At 39.0% G+C, this 22,791-nt stretch overlaps 1 protein-coding gene across 1 annotated transcript in view; it reads right to left on the bottom strand.

The window, feature by feature from the left end:
* Positions 1–22,791, bottom strand: part of LOC311290242 (neprilysin-like) — a 199,570-nt gene that overhangs the window by 162,349 nt on the left and 14,430 nt on the right. Inside the window, exon 2 of the mRNA XM_084408606.1 lies at positions 4,136–4,306. Within this exon, the coding sequence (XP_084264732.1) occupies positions 4,136–4,306 (171 nt within the window). The remainder of the gene's footprint in view (positions 1–4,135; positions 4,307–22,791) is intronic.

Here is a 22,791-nt window from a genome sequence, read left to right as displayed (position 1 = left end):
AAAAACTATGTAAAAAAATATATATTTAATTGACTACTCAATCAAAAGAGTTAACACAACTACAAGCCAAGTATACTTTGATTTCTTAATTATTCTTTTAAGTATATCTGTATCAAAAGATTGAGTTCAAGTACAGGCCAAATATACCTGGGCCCGTATTCATAAAGAATCTTAATGCAAAGAGTAGCTCCTAGTGACAAAATTCAAAGAAAATTCTTAGAAATGTGGGCGTTTACTCTTAAAATTAAAGAACAAATCCCAGTAAAGAAAAAAGTAATTCAGAAAGCATCTTAACCCTTAAAAGAGGTCTTAAGGTCAAATTTGTTAGGAGTACGGACGAGGACTTTTCAGAGGCTGAAGAGATTCTTTAGCAGAGGAGAACATGGCAGAAAGACGAAGAGGGAGAAGAAATGTGTTGCAGACAATGGGACTCAATGACAGTGAGTTAATAAGACGCTATAGATTAGATCGTGCAGGGATCATGTTTGTGACTGATCTTATTAGAGACGCGCTAACATCTCCGACACGCAGAAATGCCATAGCACCAGAAATGAAAGTAATCACTACATTACGATATTTGGCAACTGGGAAAATGCAACAATGCAGCAGTGTGTAATGTACACAGTCGCATGTAATTTCTAAGTGAAGGCTTAGAATAGACCCTATACTTAAAATCACTCTTTTTTTTTTCCTTCTTGGACAACCAGCCAATCACAGTCTTCAAAAGATTGTGTCATACATAGCAACGGGGTCAACCCCGCCTCCTCACTAAGATGAAAGTTTTTGTCTTTTCCTTGCTCAGAGTTGCTCTCAGATCGGCCCCGAATCGCTCTTAAGCTAAGACTCTATATGTAAAAGTTTTTAAGCTACATTAAGAGTTTTCTGAGAGGATTCTTAGAATCTTTATGAATACGGGCCCTGGACTTTTCTCTCAGTATAAATCAAGTACACTGAAGTGTAATTTTAATTATATTTCTGAGAAGTACATAAAATGTAGACTGAAAGTATACTTTCTTATTTTAAGTTCAAAAGAAGTATACTAAGTGTGAAAAACACCAAGCTTACATTAGCTACTGCTACTATTCTGCTACTATTCCCCACCATTTCACAAGCACAAGAGAAAAAGTATTTTGTACTTACATTTAATACCCCTGGAACTCAATGGAAGTTGATTGAAGATGGCATAGTTGGTAGTGTTGTTATAACCAGTCAACTGAACCAACAATCTTTTCACAAAACTGGCAAAACCTTGTCAAACTGTCAAAATCCATCAACATTCCGTGCATGAGCTACTTTCTGATATTCTAACTGAAAGTGGGTGAATATCAAAATACATGATAGAAACATTTTGTTAAACCACTTACAAGTGTTATGTTGACAACACTATTGAAACAATTACTTTTTATTACAACTGTACATGAATAAATAGGCCATTTGGCCCTGGACTAATAGGGTATTCTATTTGTCCATTCTATTGGCTCTATTCTATTTTGAAGACTTGTGCTGGCTGCAGAAGTCTAATTTAAGGCTCTCACAAATAAATAGTATGGGTATATTATACATTTTCTGAGTCATCAGAGTGCCTTGAGTATTGAAGTTGTTGAGTTTTGTGTCCATGGTGTTCTTTCATGCCACAGGGATAAAAGAAAGCATACAGTTTAGGAGGAAATTGTGAAAAAATGTGTGTTATTTCTGGTTTAAAGAAGTCATGTGACCTCTCTGTTTGTCAGACAGATTCAGTACTGGGCTTAAATGAAAGCCTAAAAGGTCCCCTTTCCAACGATACCAAGCACCATATTATAGAATATTGACAATATCCCTAGCATGAGCCTAAACCAGATATACACCAGATTTCAAAAACGGAATTTATTTTAGGGGGTTAGTAACTTCATGAGCTGAAAAAAGTGATTTCGCTACCACCGCTGCACTGCTATCGTGATTCTTCTAGTACTAGGGGTGTATACCTTGCCAAAAAACAATGATAGCATTTGCCCCCCCAGATGATACCGATGGACCAAATTTGGGGCCCTGGCTCATGGACTATAAGGGCAAATGGATTTGCAATGGTTTGTCACGTCCAGTGTAGACAGCTGTTGCGGTGAAACATGATAACGGTCATGTCTTGTTTAGACACCGTGTAACACCAGTCAGTAGTTCTGATGCCCTGACATTACATTCTCTGTGCAACCGTCCCACAGACCTCAAACTTTAGTGGTGATGTAAAAAAAACCATAGCCTAACCATGACATATTACTTAACAAAGAGTTATTAGTCATGGAAGTGGAAGTGAATCAATCAAAAAAAAACTTACTCCATAACTTTTTCCTAGAGCTGCTGTAAAACCAAAACAATCTCTGTTCCATTCATTTCCTATTATCACTGTAAAGCTGCTTTGAAACAATCTGTATTGTTAAAAGCACAATATAAATGAAGGTGACTTGACATGTGCCTCAACAAGTAAGTCATAACAATGATATCTTTGTAAATCATTAGCTAATGATTAATTAAAGCAGACAACTGGAACTACATAGTTTTTACCCAATGTGGAAATTAACTCTTTCCCCACCATTGATGGAAATTTCCGTCATTTGTAAGACAACAGAAATTTCCGTCTTTCTATGTTTTCACTGTTATATGGTAGGGTGCGCTATTATGCATCTTCCAAAAGAGTACTGAATCTCCTGATCAAAACATAGACGAAGAAGAAGCAGAAACAAGTGATAGCATATGTAAGCTTATGCATATGTAAAATAACGCAATCATCAATATTAAACAGCATATAAAACAAAACTGCCTAATGTTACAGAATAAAATGTTGACCCAGGACGAGCTATAGGACTGTGAAGCTTTGGGGATGTTGATGGACTCGATCTACTCCATTTGTGTTTTGATCATCATTCTGAATTCATTCAGATGTACTCTTTGACAAAAACACGTTTTTCTCAGCTTTTTGCTCAAATTGTTGCTTATTTTATGAAACATACCTACATTCAAGTGTTGATAAAAAAGAATGCATTTTTTTGTTACATACATTTAATTAATAGCAACTCATATTACTTAATCTATTAATCAGACAGATTCTTTATTTGTTGCTGATGCAGTAATCATTAATGAATGATTTAGTTCTTCATCAGTCATACATTAACTAATAAATATCTGTGTATTAGTTAAGCATGAAGTAATGCATATTAGTGCACACATTGAAAAGTGTTACCAAGTTTTCAATTAAACAGTTGTCTGGTTAAAATAAAACTTTATTGGTGAAGCAGTTAGGCCATGGCAATGTATAGAATATTTACATTATAGAACTATTCACTAGGATTTTGTTAGAAAACTAAACCAAATGTGTGACAATTCCAATTATTTTTAATGTACTTTTTTATTTGGTGAATACATTTCATTAAAAAAAAACACTATCTAGGTTTGTATCTATCTAGGACACCTCCTTGTGTTACAATGTGTATGAGAGCTATGATGAAAGTAGCTAAAAAGAGTAGCCTGATTCATTCCTGTGAACCGTTTGTTCTAAACTGCTGCTTCAGTTAATCATTTTTAAACTATTTATTTAATTCCATTGCACTTTAAGTCTCTGCATGATATGTTTTATGATTAATTATAACTTTCTATTGTTATACTGGTACATATAAATGTAATGTTTTGTTGGGGAAATAAGTGGTGTTTGTATTTCAATTATTGCATTAAACATTTAAAATCTACTTTCTCTGAGTAAAATATATCCATGTTATTTTGTTTATATGTTAAACTCATTTTAGAGCAAACATTTTTTTTTTTGAGCAAACATCAAACTCATTTAGAGCAAACAATATTTATATCACATATTATGTAAAGTTAAAGTTATATTTGAAAATTTATATTTACGATATTGTCCAGCTTTTCCATCAAGAATAGACTCTTGTACTGTATGAGTTAGACTTGTGCTTGTGTAAAATGACTCCAGCATATATGTCTCATAAAATATTCTTTCACTGAGCATTTTAATACAAAAAACCAGTTTGGGTATTTTAGCTTTTTGCAATAATTTCTGGATCGATCTCAATGGAAAAATCAGCTCAAAAGCAGCTAGCGCTGCCAGTAATTTAGTTACTCAACAACACAATGAATCTAATGCACTTACTTTTGCCACTCTGTGTGATGAAGAGGAGGATTAGGGCCACAATAATGACAAATAGTAAAGATACAATTGTCAGGAGACCTATCTCCAGTGACGTCCAGCGGGGCTTTTTTTTCTGAGTGTTGTTGTCAGACATGGTCTGCTGTCCCTCTGGGGCAGTCTGTAGAAACTCACCTGAAAAGAGTAAGAGAGAGTTTAAGTTAGATTCAGTGTAAACCATGCGCAGATAACTTCACAGTGAGTTTCTTTGCAGAGTTTGGTCTCTCTAAACACATACCTTCTGTCATTCGTCACAGAACTTACCTGTTTTTACAGATTTAAAAAATGCACAGTCTACACTTTGAGCTGTTATTTATTGCAACAGGGTAATCACTGATCCCACTCTGCCAAACACACACTCACGATTCACAGATCACAAAGACTATAGTCATACTTTGAAGCATTCAGGTGCACAAATACACACAGACACACACAGAGTTACAAGCCGAGGCAGAGACCTGCTGTGTTCTGGCTGAGAGGGCCGCGACCTGGGGACAAAGTCTTAAAATCTTCTTTTGAAGGAGGCTGACACTCTCTCACACACAATAACAAATACACAACACAGGGCAAATACGCACAAACCTAAACTCACATTCTTACTGGGGTACTTTACACACACAGACTCTTGTCTCTTTCAATTTCTGTTGTATTTACAGATAATAAAAGTAAAGTCTATTTAGCAACAGGGGGCTGGTTTACTTCTGGGAAAAGGGAATGAAAAATGTCAGGGCTAATTTGGCTAATGAGTCACTTTTGGCTAAATTGTACTTGCAAGGGGCAGTGGCTCTTGTCTTAGTCACATCACAGCATCTGCATGGGTTGTGAATATTTCATGGAATTAATTGGAATTGATTCTATTGAATTTATGAGCAATGAGATTATGTTTTCAATTCCATTTATTAAAAGCAATTGAAATTCTAACATTTTATTTTGTTCTTTGCGACTTCTGGTGCCAGCTCGTTTCAAAGGATTACATAATAAAAATAAATAAAAATAAACTCTTAAAAGGAATTAGATTGAAACAGTGTTATGTTAAGGTTTGGGGATAGGGTTAGAGGCATAGTTCACCTAAAAAATGAAAATTCTGTCATTATTTACTCACCCTCAAGTTGTTCAAGTCATTTTTTTAGGTGGACTATCCCTTTAAGTGATCTAAAATACATCTATAAAATGGTAAAATGTAACCACTGTATATATAAATATATGCACTGATGTTGATCATCTCCTAACAAGTTAACATATTAAGGTCTGAGTAGATTAGATGGCAAGCAAACAATCAGTTCTCGTAATCAATGTGTTGGATGCAGGAGAAATGGGCAGAAATAAGGATCTGAGTGACTTTGACAAGGAACAAATTGTTTTGACAAGACAAATGGGTCAAAGTATATTTGAAACGGCAAGGCTTGTGGGTTGCTCCTGGGTCAGCAGTGGTAAGAATTTACCAACAGTAGTCCGAGGAGGAACAAATCACAGACCGGTGACAGGGTATTGGGCACCCAAGACTCATTAATGCACAAGTGCAACAAAGGCTATTCCATCTAGTCCAGGCCAACAGAAGGTGTAATGGGGCACAAATCACTCAAAAATTTTAATAGGAGGAATGTGTCACAACACACAGTGCATCACACTCTGCTGCGTATAGGGCTGGTTAGCCACAGACCAATTAGAGAGCCTATGATGTCCACTGTCGAAAGCACCTGCAATGGGCACCCAAGCATCAGAACTGGACCTTGGAGCAGTGACAATACAATGGCAGTACATCTGCAAGGTCTAGCTTCATTTGTTGGCAGAGGCCACTAGGTTTAACATTTTGTTGTAATACAATGAAATTCATATGAACACCGCCATTGTATGGTTACTTTTTGGAAAACATATATTATAGGTGATAATGTATAAAACCTACTAACAATATTCCAAACATCAAATAAAGTTAGAGGTGATGTATTTTTTATTAGTATTTTATTATTCTTTAGGTGTACAGAACATGACCGTGGCTAAAATGCCTAGTGTATATGCTCTCAGATTGTAGTTTCTTCCACATGTGCCAATAATAGGCCATTAACGAAACTGAGAGTGATGTACTCTGAGCTGGATAATTGAGAGGCTTAAATAGCCACAGACTTGCTCCGGGGCTTCCCACTAAATAGCAGTTGTTTTCATTTAGAGATCTAGCATTTAGAGCTGATACAGAGAACATACCTTTTTTTTTTTTTTTTTTAAATAGATTCATAATTTTTTGGTTGAGTAAGAGAAGGGTTTCCAGAGTTCTCAATATCACTGCAAGGAGTTTGTGAGATTGTGACAGAGATAATTAAATTAAATTGTGGTCATCTTTGAGCTTTAAAATATGTGTAGCTAAATGTAACAGAATGAGCGCATTTTCTCTTATTTAATTTCAAGTCCCAAACTCACTATTCTGATTTGTCAAAACTGTCACAGAACATTTTTGGTCAGTTAACCCATTGCTAAGTCCTTAACTTAACCATTCTTAATGTGAAATCTTTCACAGTTTGGGTCGGTTAACCCTTCCCTGAGTCCCTAACATCATTATTCCTATTTGTCAAATCTTTCACAGTACAGTTTTGGTTAGTTAACCCTTCACTGAGTCCTTAAAGGGGTGGTTGATTATGATTTCATTTTTATAACTTTAGTTAGAGTGTAATGTTGCTGTTAGAGCATAAACAACATCTGTAAAGTTACAATGCTCAAATTTCAAAGCAAAGGAAGATATTTGCTTTTAAAGAAATCGTTTTTTAAAGACTACAACAAACGGCTGGTAGGGACAGCCCTTACGAAAAAGAAGTATAGCCTACTTCAAGTTAATTTTATGAAGTATACTTAAGTAATGTTCAAGTATATTTTTAAGTATACATTATGAAGTAAGTATACTAATGTCAATATGTACTAGTAGTAAACTTGTAAGTGTAATATTTTAATACCGCTTGGGACTAAATTGGCCCACTTTTAGTATATAAAAGTATATGTTTAAGTGTACTATAAGTGTAACAGTAGTAAACTTTAAGTGCACATGCAACTAGTTCATAATTATGTTTCTCATTTGTACTGCAAGTGAAATTATGGGTATACTAGTAGTTTACTATTTTAATACTTGTAGCAACTTTGAAGTATATTCTCAGTAAACTACTAGTTTAGTAGTTTTATACTACAACTTTTCTTTAAGTGAACTTAACATTATACTCATAGTTTACTATTTATATATAATTTTTGCACTTGCAGTAGGCCTATGCTGCTATGTTCAAATGTTTTTTTTTTTTTTATATACTTGAAAAATACCTTTAACTGTACTTTAATTTTAAAAACATTTTATTAGCTTCATGCATCCTTTTTTATCAACACTTGAATGTTGGTAAGTTTCATAAAGAAAGGCAACATTTTAAACAAAAAAGATGAGAAAATCTCATTTTTGTCAGAGAATACGTCTTGATCAGATTCAGAAACGTGATCAAACACAGATGGAGTAGATCGAGTTCAACACCCCCAAACCTTCACAGTCGGTTTCTCTTCATGTGTTACGCTTCATTTCATTTTTAAACATTAAGCAGTTTTGATTTACAAGCTGTTTAATGTTTGATGATCACGTTATTTTACATTTGAGTGAGCAATCTTCTATCACTTGTTTCAGTTTCTTCTTCTCCTGTGTTTTGATCCGGAGATTCTGTACTAAAAGATGTGCCATAGCGTCCCCTACCGTATAACAGTGAAAACATGGATAGCTGGAAAAATCAGTCAATGGTGGGAAAAAGTAGAATTAGAATAAATTCCTATGTACACCACCATTGGACTAGCCTACCCAAAAATTCAGATACGCAGAATTAGAAACATATCTGTTTTATATCAATATTTTCAAACAATGTAAGTTTCATAAGACTGTGTATGAAAAACTATGTAAAAAAAAAAAAAAAAGTATATTTAATAGGCTACTCGATCAAAAGAGTTAACACAACTACAAGCCAAGTATACTTTAAATACTTAATTATACTTTTAAGTATATCTATATATATAATTATACTTTTAAGTATATTGAGTACAAGTACAGGCCGAATATTCTTGGACTTTTCTCTCAGTATAAGTCAAGTACACTTAAGTGTAATTAAGTATATTTCTGAGAAGTACATAAAGTATATTTTTGAGAAGTATATAAAATGTAGACTGAAAGTATGCTTCTTTTTAGTTGAAAAGATGTATAGTAATAGAACACTTGAATAAACGTATTTTTCGTAAGGGAATTATTATCGCTGTGTACAAAATCAGGTTCAGATCCATGCTTATTTTATTTACTCTAAATAAACTAGCTATTCCACCAGAAAGCTTGTTTCTATATAAACTGGAACATGTTAGTTTATAAGACAGTGTGTAATATTCTGTTTAAAAAAAAAAAAAGTATTTAATAAGCTACTCAATCAAAATAGTAAACACAAGTACAAGCCAAGAATACTTAGAATACTTAATTATACTTTTAAGTATATCTCGATCAACAAGTATAGGCCAAATATACTTAGACTTTTGTGTCAGTATAAGTCAAGTATACTTAAGTGGAATTTGAAGTATTTTTCTGAGAAGTACATAAAGTATATTTCTGAGAAGTACATAAAAAGTAGACTGAAAGTATACTTTCTTATTTTTTAGTTTAAAAGAAGTATACTAATAGCACACTTGAATAAACTTCTTTTTCGTAAGGGAACATGAGATTCCTCCCGGGTTAGTGATATAACTAACCCTAAAATTAACATAAACCCCGCCCCCGGAAACACGCAGTCCATGTTGAGAAGAGGTAGGGCCCTATTTTAACGATCTGAAACGCAAGTATCAAGCGCAAAACGCAAGTAACTTTGTGGGCGGGTCTTGGGTGCTGTTGCTATTATACCGGCGGGATAAATGACTCTTGCGCCCGACGCAAATATAAAATGGGTTGGTCTGAAGTAGCTTCATTATTCATAGGTGTGGTTTGGGCGTAACGTGAATAAACCAATCAGAGCGACATCTCACATTCCCTTTAAGAGCAGACGCACTTGTTCTATAGCGGATTCCTATTATAACGGCGGATTTCCCAGACGCACGCCAGGAGCGCTTCACAGCCATGGAGACCGACGTTCTCGTCAGAGCCGTAAAAGACAGAAAAGTGACGTTGGGGATGGAGAAACACACCCAAATTAACTTCGGTTAAACATATGATAATTTGGGTAAATGTGTAAGCTAGATGTATGCTTTTATAATAAACTATCTATCTATCTATCTATCTATCTATCTATCTATCTATCTATCTATCGTAATAATGTATGATTTGCAAAAATGAAAACTGCTGCTTCTGTGTAGATGAGAGAATCAAAGTGTATGCGCGTTGTGCACACGCTACATTGATTATGGCCAAGCATGCGCCCTTAAAATAGCATATGAATAACATGCGCAACACGCCACTGACTTTAAACTAGGTTTTTTCGGTCAGTGGCAGAATTGTTTTCTAAACCTGCAAAATAGCATGAGGGAACGTTTGCGCTGGAACACGCCTCCTCTTTGCGCTTAACCGCCCCCGGGAGCGCAAGTGTATTTCTTAGTTAATCGACGTGTGTCTGTGGAGGGAAAAGTTCGCTGTGCGCGGGTGCAAAATAGGAATGATACATGCGTCGGTGTACAAAGTCAATTGCGCTGGGTGCAAGATAGGGCCCGAAGAGTTGTTGTAGTAGAGCACATTTGTGAGTCTGCTCAAGCTGTTACATTCGTCTTTTCACATGCAAAACTGTACGTAACACAAATGCAATAGCATGTCACTCTGTAGGCATCTTACAACAGTTCCCACACGAGCGATTTTATAGATTATCATGACAGAATATGCTAATCAAAGACTTGAAGATAGTTAACTCCACATCAGCAACACAATCATCAAGTCAAGTCACATTTATATATATATATAGCGCTTTTTACAATACAGATCGTTTCAAAGCATCTTTACAGAGATAACAGGAAAATGCAACAAAGCTTGTTTCCAGAAGAAAATAGCTTCATAGTCCAGCTGAAGTAAGTTTAGTGATGTTTCATTTTGTTGTAAAAAAAAGTTATTAATTTAGTTCATTTATATATACTAGTGCAGTGCCCGTGCAAAATCAGTGTGTTTGAGTGCTCATTGTTACAATTACACAGCAAAAGTTCAGTGACATTTTTATTTGTGCATGGTAGAAAGCAAATACTGATACTGACATAATGACATACAATAAATATGGAAAATTGAACTACACGATTCAGGGAGCAGGCTACACAGTGAACTCCGAGAAAACGCTACGCTTGAGCAAACAGTTTGTGAATAGGCTACTACAAATGATGGCCGTGAAAGAGACTGTGAACGCATTGAATAGGATATGTTTAGTTGGTGAATAGTATAGGCTACTATTACACAGTAGCGATAACGTTAAGCGCACCAGAATAAAATATAATATTCAGAGGTAAACAGTGTAGCTGACTTACAGATTCACTTAACATCCACAAATGAATAAGCACGACGATTCAGGGAGCAGGCTACACAGTGAACTCAGAGAAAACGTTACTTAAGCTCCGCTGCTTTCTTCGACCCTCTCTGTCTCTGGTCCTGCGCTGTGCTCACTCAGTGTGCAGTATGAGAGGGGGAGTGGCCAGCGGCTAGAGCGGCAAAAGCCAATGTGTGCTTCTTTTACCGATATATTTAATGATATCTTTTGCATTTCTAATCCAAACAACGTCAAACTTGGCACTGCACAGTTTGAAATCCATCGGACTAATGGTTCGAGAGATATGCGAATAACAGACACACAGATAGACAGACGTTCCTATAATTTATAGATAGATAGCTGCTCTGGAGAAAACCGTGATGTCATCGTCCAGCTCAGTTAAGTTCTCATATAATAAATAAATGTCAATGCAGGCAGATCAATATTATTGGGTAACACTTTACTTGAAGGGGTGTGCATAAGACTGACATGACACCGTCATAATCATGCCATGACACATGTCATAAATATGAAGGAGGTCTTATGCATGTTTATGACAACTGTCATTAAGTGTCATTCGCTAAATTATGACATTTTTAATGCAAATATGACATTGTGTGAGATGTCTTTGTTATGGCAACTTGACATTACTAAGACAACACAACCTGTCATAAATATGTCATAAACATGACATAGCAGATTAATTATCAAACTTAAGAAACCACTTAGGCTTTAGGGGTTAACATTTCATTAAACTGTCATGTGGTTGGTTTTGACATTGGCTGTCATGAAGCCATTATAACATTTTAATGACAAATTAAATTTGTACCACTGTACTTGAGGTCAAGAAAAACATTCATGACACAGTTATAATGGCTTCATGACAGCCAATGTCAAAACTAACCACCTGACAGTTTAATGAAATGCTAACCCATAAAGCTAAGTGGTTTCTGAAGTTTGATAATTCATCTGCTATGTCATGTTTATGACAATTTATGTTGTCTTGGTAATGTCAAGTTGTCATGACAAAGACACTGACTGGTTATGATGTATTGGTTTATGTCAAGTTGTCATAACAAAGACATCTCAAACAATGTCATATTTGCATTAAAAATGTCATAATTTAGCGAATGACACTTAATGACTGTTGTCATAAACATGCATAAGACCTCCTTCATATTTATGACATCTGCCATGTCATGATTATGAAGGTGTCATGTCAGTCTTATGTACACCCCTTCAAGTAAAGTGTTACCTATTATTGTTAACGTCCCTAACTAAGCAAGCCAAAAGCAAATGGCAACAAAGGTGAAAAAATGTGAAAAAGGCGACAGTGGCAAGGAACCAAAACACCATCAGGTGGCAGGATGGAGAAAAAAAACCTTGGGAGAAACCAGGCTCAGTCGGGGGGCCATTTCTCCTATGGCCAACGAACGAACCATCAACTAACCATTCAGAGATGTCCTGTTGCATTCCACATGTTGTCACTTCTTCTTGAGTCTCTCCATCATTGTCCGACTCTAACTTTAAACATAAAAGGCAGAACAGTTTCTGACATTTTAGAGCTTGTCTGCGTGATGTAATCGGAGCTGCTAACACGAGCTCTTGAAGCTCCGCCCTCTGTGCCGGGAGCAGCAGCTCATTTGCATTTAAAGGAGCACACAAAATGACACGTTTTTGCTCACCCTCAAAAAGGGACAATTTTAACATGCTGTAAAAAATAATATGTGGGGTATTTTGAGCTAAAACTTCACATACTTACTCTGAGGACATCAGAGACTGATTTTACATCTTGTGAAAAGGGGTATTATGCCACCCCTTTAACTTAACCATTCTGATTTGTTGTTTGAAACTGCTCGGAGACGCAACATAGTGGTGTGACATTTGAACCGAGGTGTCGGAGCTCGTGTCGAGCATAAATGGGCGTGTCAGATGAAGCCTCGATTCGAGGCTCGTGTGGTTAACGTAGAAATCACGTGACCAATGACAAACGAAGCCTCACTTTCTGTCCAATCACATACGCAAATCCCTTTGTGTGTCGGAATGTTCAAACCCCCAGATCTTACGAGTAATTTTTCATTCAGACTTATTCAATTACATTTTTAAATACCCAGTCATACAAGTGATATGAATGTAGAAAAAGAAAAGTGGGTTTATTTGATTCCTTTGAAAGGGGAAAACGGTATTTTATTTTTGTTTTAAGTTTAATGGTTTGATTTGGTAAAATAAATAAGTCTCTATTTGTTAATTACAGTATTGTTTTAGGAAGAAAACAGCTCATAACAAATAAGGAAATTAACTATTTAATCAAGAGTACCAGTGTACACAAACTATTTTCTTTGTGTATGGTTTACATTTTTGGAGGCACCGTTATAGTTTTCTAGAAAACGCATAACTTTCCAGAGATAATCCAGCCAACTCACCATCTAGCCCAGGTTTTACTGCTTTTTGCGCCCTTAACAGTAGTGTTACATGAAAAATACAAATTATTTCAGGAAGATACAATATTTGCCATATGCAATTCATATATGTTTACATTATTCTTCTATTACATCATGTTGATATTCATACTCACATTATATGCCACAGTTAAATGGTTAAATTAATTTATCAAAGAGAGAAATTCATCACACAGGCTTTTATTTGTGCACATAACATTAACTATCTAGGCCAAGGGAATGCGTGGTGGCTGCTTTGTCCGACGAAGCTTCTTTCTAAGGGTTTTGGCTGCTTTATGTTTAACTAAACACCAGATGGTGCTGTATTCGACACTCTTGAAGCTTTGAATCTATTCCCAGAAACATCAGGGGAAAGCCTCAGTGCTTCATGAGGCTTCATTTTACCCATCCCTAACGCAAAGGCTGAGGATCTAAACGCAGTAGTTTTTTAAAGGTTAATCCAAAGATGTAATCCAAAACAGCCAAAAGGTCAAAACACAGGCAAACAATCCACCAGATCCTAGTGATGGCAATACTAGTGATGGCAAACATTGCTTCATGAAGTTTCGAAACCTTTATAAATCTTTGCTTTTATGAATCTATCGCTTTTATATTTTATCTTCTAATTTTAACTTCAGCAAATCAGCACAGTGCTAAATTGACATAGCTTGGTATTAACGTTAAAACTAGAAACTTTTGTGACTGGAAGATTACTACAAAAAAGTGGTTTTCCTATCCGACCAGCCTCCCACTGCCATCAGCTTACATTCCGGAGAAGGGAAAACACAGCTGCCTACATCCAAAAGGATAAGAAATAAAATGTCTCTTCTAGAATCTACTTGCTGCACAAACTGCCACAGACTTTTACAAAGGATTGCAGTTCTTGAAACAAAGTTACTTACTTGACTACCAAACCAGACGGAACACACAACAGAGCTTCGTCATGGACGTCCCCAGCATACAGCTGGTGAGTCCCAAGAATCTAGTGCTCCTCGACAAGCCATACTGAGTGTAGAGAAACAAGCTGATCAACACAATTATTGATGGCACAAATAGGAAGCGAGACCTAAAGGCACTCGAGATATCAGATTGTCACGAGCATTACATATTGCCGCAGTAGCATCCTCTACCCCAGATATGGCTATGACAAGGATTGCAAACACTGGTTTCCTACCACCGCCTATACATCTTGAGAACAGATTTGAAGTATTAATGATGAGGAATAGGATAGATAGATGAGGAATCTCCAAACGAGATGAATGTGATCGAACAAAGATCAAATCAGCCAGTAGTTAACACTGATGCTAACTGGCGCTCAAGGCCGAGCAGACATCGCCACTCAGCTCAGAGCGCAGCCGAGCACAGAACTCTGATAGTTGGTGACTCCATAATCAGAAACATTAGCAGCAGGGATACAACTACATGCTGCCCTCCACAAGCAACAACTTCTGATGTAAACAGGGAACTTCAGAACATGCTGATGAAACAAAAGACTGCAAATCGACTTATTCATGTGGGGAAGAATTATACTCAGAAAGAGCAGTCAGAACTCCTCAAGAGGGATTTCAATGAACTTTCTGAAACAATTAGAAGACTGAATGTTCAGACGTTCATCAGTGGACCACTTCCAGTGAGAGGAACAAATCGGTTTTCACGGTTGCTTGGGCTTGGCTGCAATACATGGCTGCAAAAAACCTGATATAAAAAATAAGTAAATTTCATTGACAACAATCTTTTCTGGAGTCAAAGACAACTGTTCAAACAGGATGGCCTCCACCCAAACAAACTTGGTGCAAGAGTGCTAAAGGACAACATTAACTTCTCCCTCCATCACCCTTCAGCAGTGTGTGCCAATCCACTCAACCTGAATGTCACACACACACCTGGCCAGATTATAAATGAACACAGGACTTCACTTCAGCACCTGAATGGACATGTGGTTGACATATCACACAAGGACAATGATAACACCATGCAGCCACAACAACCTCTGCTCACAGACACAATCTCACCTGAGCCCTGCCCACAGAGCTCACCACAGACAGACTGTGACGGATTAGAACTCCTCGAAGTTTCATCACCTGTGATGGATTTTTAATAGATAAGATAGTAAACTATCTTTTATACTAACCATGATTCTAACAATTCTAACATCTAAACCTTACTTACCCTTTTAGGTTTAACATTCTAACACTTTGGACAAAATGTACCAAAACGTTCTGTTCTTTGTCTATTTGTGTTCTGGAAAATTCTCAAGTGCTGACCATGACAAAATCAAAAATATGCTGTCTGTATTATGTCATGATATACTGAGTAATCAACTGAGCTCTTAACCTTTTACAATGATATTTTTGCTTATGCCAGTAACAGAGGGTAAAAAGGTGGGGGCTTTCTTTACCAATTGAACCAATCATATTGATAGAAGGTGACGTGAATTAAGTCATGAGTTAGTCACTTGAACTTATTTGTTGTGTCTGTCTTTATCCTATAAAACCTGATGTATTCCTTTGCTGGGGGGATTCTCTCTAAAATTTGTTTGAGATCCTCCCTCCATGCTTCTTCTTGGGGGAGATTCTCTGAGAACAGCTCGGGATCTCTCCCGGCCGTGATTAAAGCATTTAGAGGACATTTGCTGAAGTCTGTCTATTTATTATTGCTGCGCAGCAACTTAATTAGGGGAACAAGTTAGAGATAGGGGACGTCGACTGTAGACGAGAACCAGAGAAAGTAACGTCGACTGTAGACGTTCGGGGACGTTGATTGTAGACGAGACCCAGGGGACGTCGATTGTAGATGAGACCCAGGTAGACTTAGGTCAGGTGCGTAGGAGAAAAATCTACCACACAACCAAGGATGACTTTCTGGAAAACAGCCAGAAAAACCAGGACAACATATCTCAGCCTCCGGTAACACCAGAGCAACAGCCCCTCTCACCAGAAATGTTATTCCTCTCTCCAGCTTCCCTGCTTCTGAGCTTCTCCGAGAAATTGGAGGAACTGGTGTATGCTGGAACTAAACCATCCCACTCTTGGGCGACCACCAAAGCCTGCGGGCCCATCTTGCCCTCCCCCTCCCCCTGTGAGAGCTCTTCGGCCTCTGCCACAACGCCAGGGCCCACAGCCTCCTCCATCGGCTCTAGGTGAACCAAAAACAACTGATAACAAGAGCTGGTATCAGTTGTTTTTGGTGTCGGGCCAAATCACATATCAGTGATATGTGTCTTTTCCCCGCTATTGTGAGTGTCTGCAGAGCACGTAGGAGAGGTGGGGGACCATGCTGATGACCTGGGTCTGTGGTGGAGTAGTGAGTTTGATGTGTCAATTAAACTCGAGGTTCTGTGGGGTACGGACTAGATCGACTCCATTCCTAGAGCTTCCGAACAAATGTTTTTTTGGGGGTGAGGATTGATGGGGCAGTGAACCCAAGGAGTCAGTTCTAGAGCTCCTCCTGTCCGATTTTAGGGGAAAATCGGGTCTATTGGAGACGTCAAATAGATTTTTTAGGCGCGTCAAAATATCACCACAGACACAGTACAATCCACATGGGATAATCTCACAGTATAACAACCAGCTGTACAAAATATGATCCACCAGTGTTTTGCCAGTTTACCTCTTTTAATTATCTTTATAACTGTCTAAACTGTTAAAGGTCCCATGGTATGAAAATTTCACTTTATGAGGTTTTTTAACATTAATATGAGTTCCTCTAGCCTGCCTATGGTCCCCCAGTGGCTAGAAATGGTGATAGGTGTAAACCAAGCCCTGGGAATCCTGCTCCGCATTTGAGAAAATGAAAGCTCAGATGGGCCAATCTGGAATCTTCCCTATATGTCATCATACGGGTAAAGGTTACCTCCCCTTTCTCTGCATGCCCGACCAGAGAATTTGGCCCGGCCATGAGAAAATGAGCTACTACCGTGCGAGATTGTTTTTTCCTCGAGAGACATCATGGCTTGCAAACGAGCGAAGCATGGCAGTTGCTCCGTGTTTGGATGTACAAATGAACACAAAAGTCTTATATGACAGAGTGGACAAGCAGGTGTTGAGTAGAGGTAAATCTTCAAGAGTAAATCATGGATTATGTGTAACATAACTTCAGTATACGTGGACATGGAGAACTTTGTCATTAAAAAATGAGCCAGAGTACAGTCTTCTCTAAACTACAAAGATTACTGATATAGAAGCTAATACAGCTTTAGAACGATAGCAAATCAGAGCAACATGAAAAGCCAACAACGTAGGCTAGCGTTAGCTACATGATAATAACTGTAACAGCATACATAAACAAACCAACTAAAGTACCGTATCCAGACACAATATTTTAAACTAACCATTCGGAGACGTCCTGCTGTAGCCGCTGAGGATGCAACTTCTTCAGGTGCTTCTCTATCCGGATCCGATTCTGGGTAAAACTGGAAAGCTTGAACAACTGCGTGTCTACGAGCCATTGCGATGCATCTACTGTAAACATTAGCGCATGGTACCATGGCCGCAAGCTGGTCAAGGCCACACCCCCACCCTCCATCTTGCCCTGCCTCTCTCCTCCTCATTAGCATTTAAAGCTACAGACACAGAAATGGCACGTCCTACGGAAAGCTCATTGTGAGACTGGCTCGTAGTGGCTGTAATTCTGCACCAAGGCTTAGTACGGGGATACTAGTCTGGTGGGTTTAGTTAATCCACGGTATTGTAGTGGGGGAAACCCAGAGGGTCTGGATGATCAAATTTGTGAGTGCTCACATTTTTCAATTGTGGTGAAAATTGATCTCTCTAGAGACGTCTAGAGTTATATAGGCGCGCCGAGGGAAAAACAACAGAAAAGACTGACCATCATGGGAAAATCTCAGAGTATCCACTGTACGTCCAACTACTGACTGCACTGTATTCTTCCTTTTGATTTTAAACTGAACTCAAATGGTGCTGAGAATTGTGTAAGAGAGAAACATAAACCACTTAATTGGGGAAATTGAAAGATACACCAGTGTTTTGCCAGATGAGAAGTTTATTATATGTATATTTTTACTACTTTAATTAATTTTACTCTAATTCATTCCTTTTAAAACTGTTTTAATTTCTCTTGCATTTATTTTGTGCTTATTTTCTATGCAAAGCACTTTGAATTGCCATATTGTGAAATTTTAATTCCTTTCTATGTAAAGCATTTTGAATAACTGTTTTAATTTTCCTTGCTTATATTTTGTGATTATTTTTATTACTATCTATGTAAAGCACTTTGAACCGCCATAGTGTATGAAATGTGCTATATAAATAAACTTGCCTTGCCTTGCCTTTGCCTTGCCTTTGGTTCCGAATCAATGGTTTGGAGAGTGTATCAAACTGCTAGAGTCATGTGATTTCAGTAAATGAGGACCATGGAACAGATAATCAAGGGACATATACAAGACTTAGCAATGAATAACTGAATAAACTGGGCTTATATATAGACAGTATTCTGTCCTGGCAGATACGTCACTGTATTGTTACACAGATAGCGAACATCAACAATAAGACTCAGTAGGCCTGACTCCAGGTTGAGTGTTTTCTTTACTGAAATCTTGGTTGTTTTCTTTTTTGTAAAACTGCAATACAGTATAAAATAAACACTATGTTACAGTCAAATATGTGCAGCATCAACATAAATATAATAACCACAGCACATATTACAATATGATTCACTCAAAGAACATAAGTAAATGGGCTAAATAAAAACACAGGCAAATGAATAATCATAAATGAGGCTTAACAGCCTGCTAACTCTATATATAGCCCACCTAAATCCATGCTAGCGGTTAGCATCACGATTAGCATTAACCCGATTTTCACTGAAAATAAATGCTTTTAAACAACAGTAGTAGAACGTCTACACGTTTTAACTACTTAAACGACTGAGCGACCATACTCACTGATGGATCTATTCCAAGGATAGACAAATAACGCTGGAGGTGGAACATTCAGTCTGCATGTACACCTGTTGACGATCTCCTTACAAGCGCAATGACTCCAAATACCACCAGATGTCGCTACATAACATTAACAAAGCACTGACACTGATAGGAGTCAGAACACTCCCCGCTTGGTATAATTATGTTATACCACCATCTACTCTTTTGGTATCAGTAACACAACATCACTAATTGGCCTAAGATACTCCTTAATTGTCCCTTGGCTAAAGGTCTTCATCATAACCTTGCGGATTCTGCTGTCAGAGCTGGGAATGGCCTCAACTATCAATCCGAGAGGCCACTGATTGCGTCTTGCTTGAACGTCCTTTATCAGTACAATGTCACCGTCCTGGAGATTATGCTTCTCTTTGGTCCACTTTCTCCGCGGCTGAAGAGTTGCTAAGTACTCCAGCCTCCACCTTTTCCAGAAGGAGTCCGCCAAGCTCTGGACCTGGCGCCACTGTCCCTTGCATAGGTGGTCCAATTTGAAATCCCCTGGGGGAGCGGGAGTAACACTTGCCTTTTGGGTTAGTAACATGGCAGGCGAGAGTATTTCAGGTATCTCTGCATCATACGAGATTGGGACCAGTGGTCTGGAATTCATAATGGCCATAACCTCAGCCATCAAGGTTGTTAGGACTTCATGGGTAAGTCTGGTAGCTCCATCCTTCGCCAGCAGCGCATCTAGAATCCATCTAACCACTCCTATCAATCTCTCCCAAGCTCCTCCCATGTGTGAAGAATGAGGTGCATTAAAGGTCCATGTACAGCCCTGGTCTTGCAAGTAATTCTTGACCTCAGGGTCGCCAGTGTTAATCTGAAGCTCTCTGCATGCACCAATAAAATTAGTGCCTCTTTCTGACCTGAGGTGTCTGACAGGTCCCCGTATGGACAGGAAGCGCCTTAAGGCGTTGATGAAGCTTGAGGTCGACATAGACTCAATGACTTCCAGGTGGACGGCTCTCGTACTTAGGCAACTGAAAATGACAGCCCACCTTTTGCTCTCAGCAGCACCACCTCGGGTCCGCCGGGTTTCAACATTCCACAGACCAAAAACATCAAGTCCTACATGGGTGAAAGGCGGGTCCATAGCCAACCTGTCAGTGGCCAGATCAGACATCTTTTGAACTTCAGGCTTGCCCCTCAACTTCTTACAGATGACACATTTGAATATGATACTGGATATGAGCCTCTTCCCTCCTACTATCCAGACTCCAGCGGCACGTAGTGCACCCTCTGTAAAGTGGCGACCTTGGTGTGCTATGATAGTGCCTGACTAAGAGAGTGGTTACATGATGTCCAGTTGGAAGTATTATTGGGTGTTTCTCTTGATCTTTCAGATCTGCTTTGTGTATTCGACCTCCCACTCTAAGCAGTTCATTCTCGTCAAGGAAAGGATCCAACTTTACAAGAGGGCCTTGGTGGTGAACTGCGATGCCCTGAGTTAGACATTTTAGCTCCTCCTGATACACATCCTCTTGCACTGCCTTGAGGATATTTGGCTTGGCTTGACAGCGCTCTGTGGTGTGTGGCTGCCGACACTGATGCCATCCCTTACATTCATCATTCTTAATCTCACCGGAAAATGACATTGCTACATGAATGAGACTTGTCATGCCTCTTACTAGACTCTTCCAGGTAGAGAAGTTTTCGAATCTTTTTGATCCAAGAGACTGCTCTGTGACTTTGGTTGCAAGAGAGGTGACTTCAGGCCGAATGTCTTTATCTGTATCTGGCTGCACTAGCTCGAACGATTCTGCCTCATCCTCTTGACGTGTGTTTGGCTAGCAGAGAAATTGAGGGCCAAGTAACCAACTGGATGAGGCCAGGTAAGCCGCTGGAATCGGCCTGGTTCCATGGTCTGCAGGGTTCTCATCGGTTTGCACGTACTGCCACTGTGTTGGTTTGGTGGAGCTCCGAATGCGAGTTACTCGGTTAGCTACATAGGTATAGAACCTTCTTGATCTGTTGTGAATGTAGCCCAGCACGACACGACTGTCTGTATAGAATCTGACTGCTTTCAACTCTACATCTATTTCAGATTGGATCAGTTCTGCCAGTTCAACTGCCAAGACTGCGGCGCACAACTCCAGGCATGGCACAGTTTGCATGGGGTTATGCAAACCCTACATGCCCATTACAAACCTGCCAAACCTGCCAAACATGCCATTTTCCATCAGAGTCCAAGACACGCAGATAGCCTACAGCCGCTACTGCCATAGTAGAAGCGTCTGAGAAAACGCATAAGTCTATAGTTTTACAACATGACATGGAGACTGGAACGTATGTTTGCTGGATGTGAATCTGTTCCAGCTCAGTTAAGGAATCAGTCCATGCTTTCCACTGTGCCTCTTTCTGCTTTGGGAGAGGTGTGTCTAATTCATACTGCTCGAAGGAAAGGTCTCTTACAAGTGCCTTGCCTTTCACTGTAATGGGGGAAGCAAATCCAAGAGGATCATAAAAACTATTTACAGTTGACAGAATGCCTCTCCGAGTGAATGGTTTCACATCTCTTGACACTCTGAAAGTAAAACTGTCAGTCTGGAGTTCCCAGCTTACACCCAGACTGCGTTGGGAGGGCAAGGGGTCTGCTCCTAAATCTAGATCCTTAAAGTCACTTGCTCGTTCTTCTGGAGGAAAGGCCTCTACGACCTTTGTACTATTTGAGGCTATTTTGTGAAGTCGTAAGTTGGACTCAGCTAGTAGGGCCCTGGTGCGTTGCAGGAGATCAATGGCGTCAACCTCCCTTGACACTGAGATGAGACCATCATCAACATAAACATTTCTGTAGACGAAATCCTTCACATCCTTGCCGTGTTCATTTTCTCCTTGTTCTGCAGCTTTCCTCAGCCCATACGTTGCTACAGCGGGTGACGGGCTGTTCCCGAACACGTGTACCGTCATTCAGAAGTCAATGATCTCCTTATCAGGATCATTATCTCGGTGCCACAGAAATCGCAAGAAATTGCGATGGTCCTCTCTGACCTTGAACCCATAGAACATTTGTTCAATATCGGCTGTGATGGCTATTTGCTCCCTCCTGAACCTTAGTAGGACTCCAACTAGAGTGTTGTTGAGGTTAGGTCCGCTGAGGAGCATGTCATTCAATGACGTTCCCTTAAACACTGTGCTGGAATCAAAAACCACCCTGATTTTAAATACCAGCATTCTTGCCCTGGTTGCAATGGAGGACCGGGTTCTGCCTGCTGGTTGTCGAGGACTTTCTGCATGAAGTCAAAGAAGTGCTGTTTCATGTCAGGTCTCCTTCTGAATGAGCATTGGAGAGTGGAGAGTCTCTGGGTGGCCTGTTCTCTGTTATTTGGAAGGGGCTTGCGAGGCGAATGAAAAGGTAGGGGTGCCACCCAGTGATTTTGGTCATCCATGTACACTTCGCTTTCCATTATTCTGAGAAAGTTGTTATCATCTACTGACATGGCTAGTTTCTCATCTTCGGGTGTTTTTTGAAACACACTTTCCCCCAAACCATCTCGACAGGTCTCCTGAAAAATCTCCTGGGTGTAAGATGATGTTTGAAGACTAGGCTGCACTGGACCCTGTACTCTCTCCGTTATGTGAATCTTGTTGGTACATGGCTCAAGGAAAGAGGAGCGTCCATTTTGAAGGACATGTGTCTTGTAGGCATTAACTTCTTCGTTCTTGTGAGCACCACTCAAGCATAACTCTCCAACTATGACCCAGCCAAGGTCAAGGCGCTGGGCATACGGTGAGTTGTGAGGCCCGTTACGCTGTTCACGCACCTTATGC

This window comes from Rutilus rutilus, assembly GCF_951802725.1.
Source record: "Rutilus rutilus genome assembly, chromosome: 5".
NCBI lineage: Eukaryota > Metazoa > Chordata > Actinopteri > Cypriniformes > Leuciscidae > Rutilus > Rutilus rutilus.
Note: the sequence above shows the minus strand (reverse complement) of the source record. Positions and strands in the feature narration are given on the sequence as shown.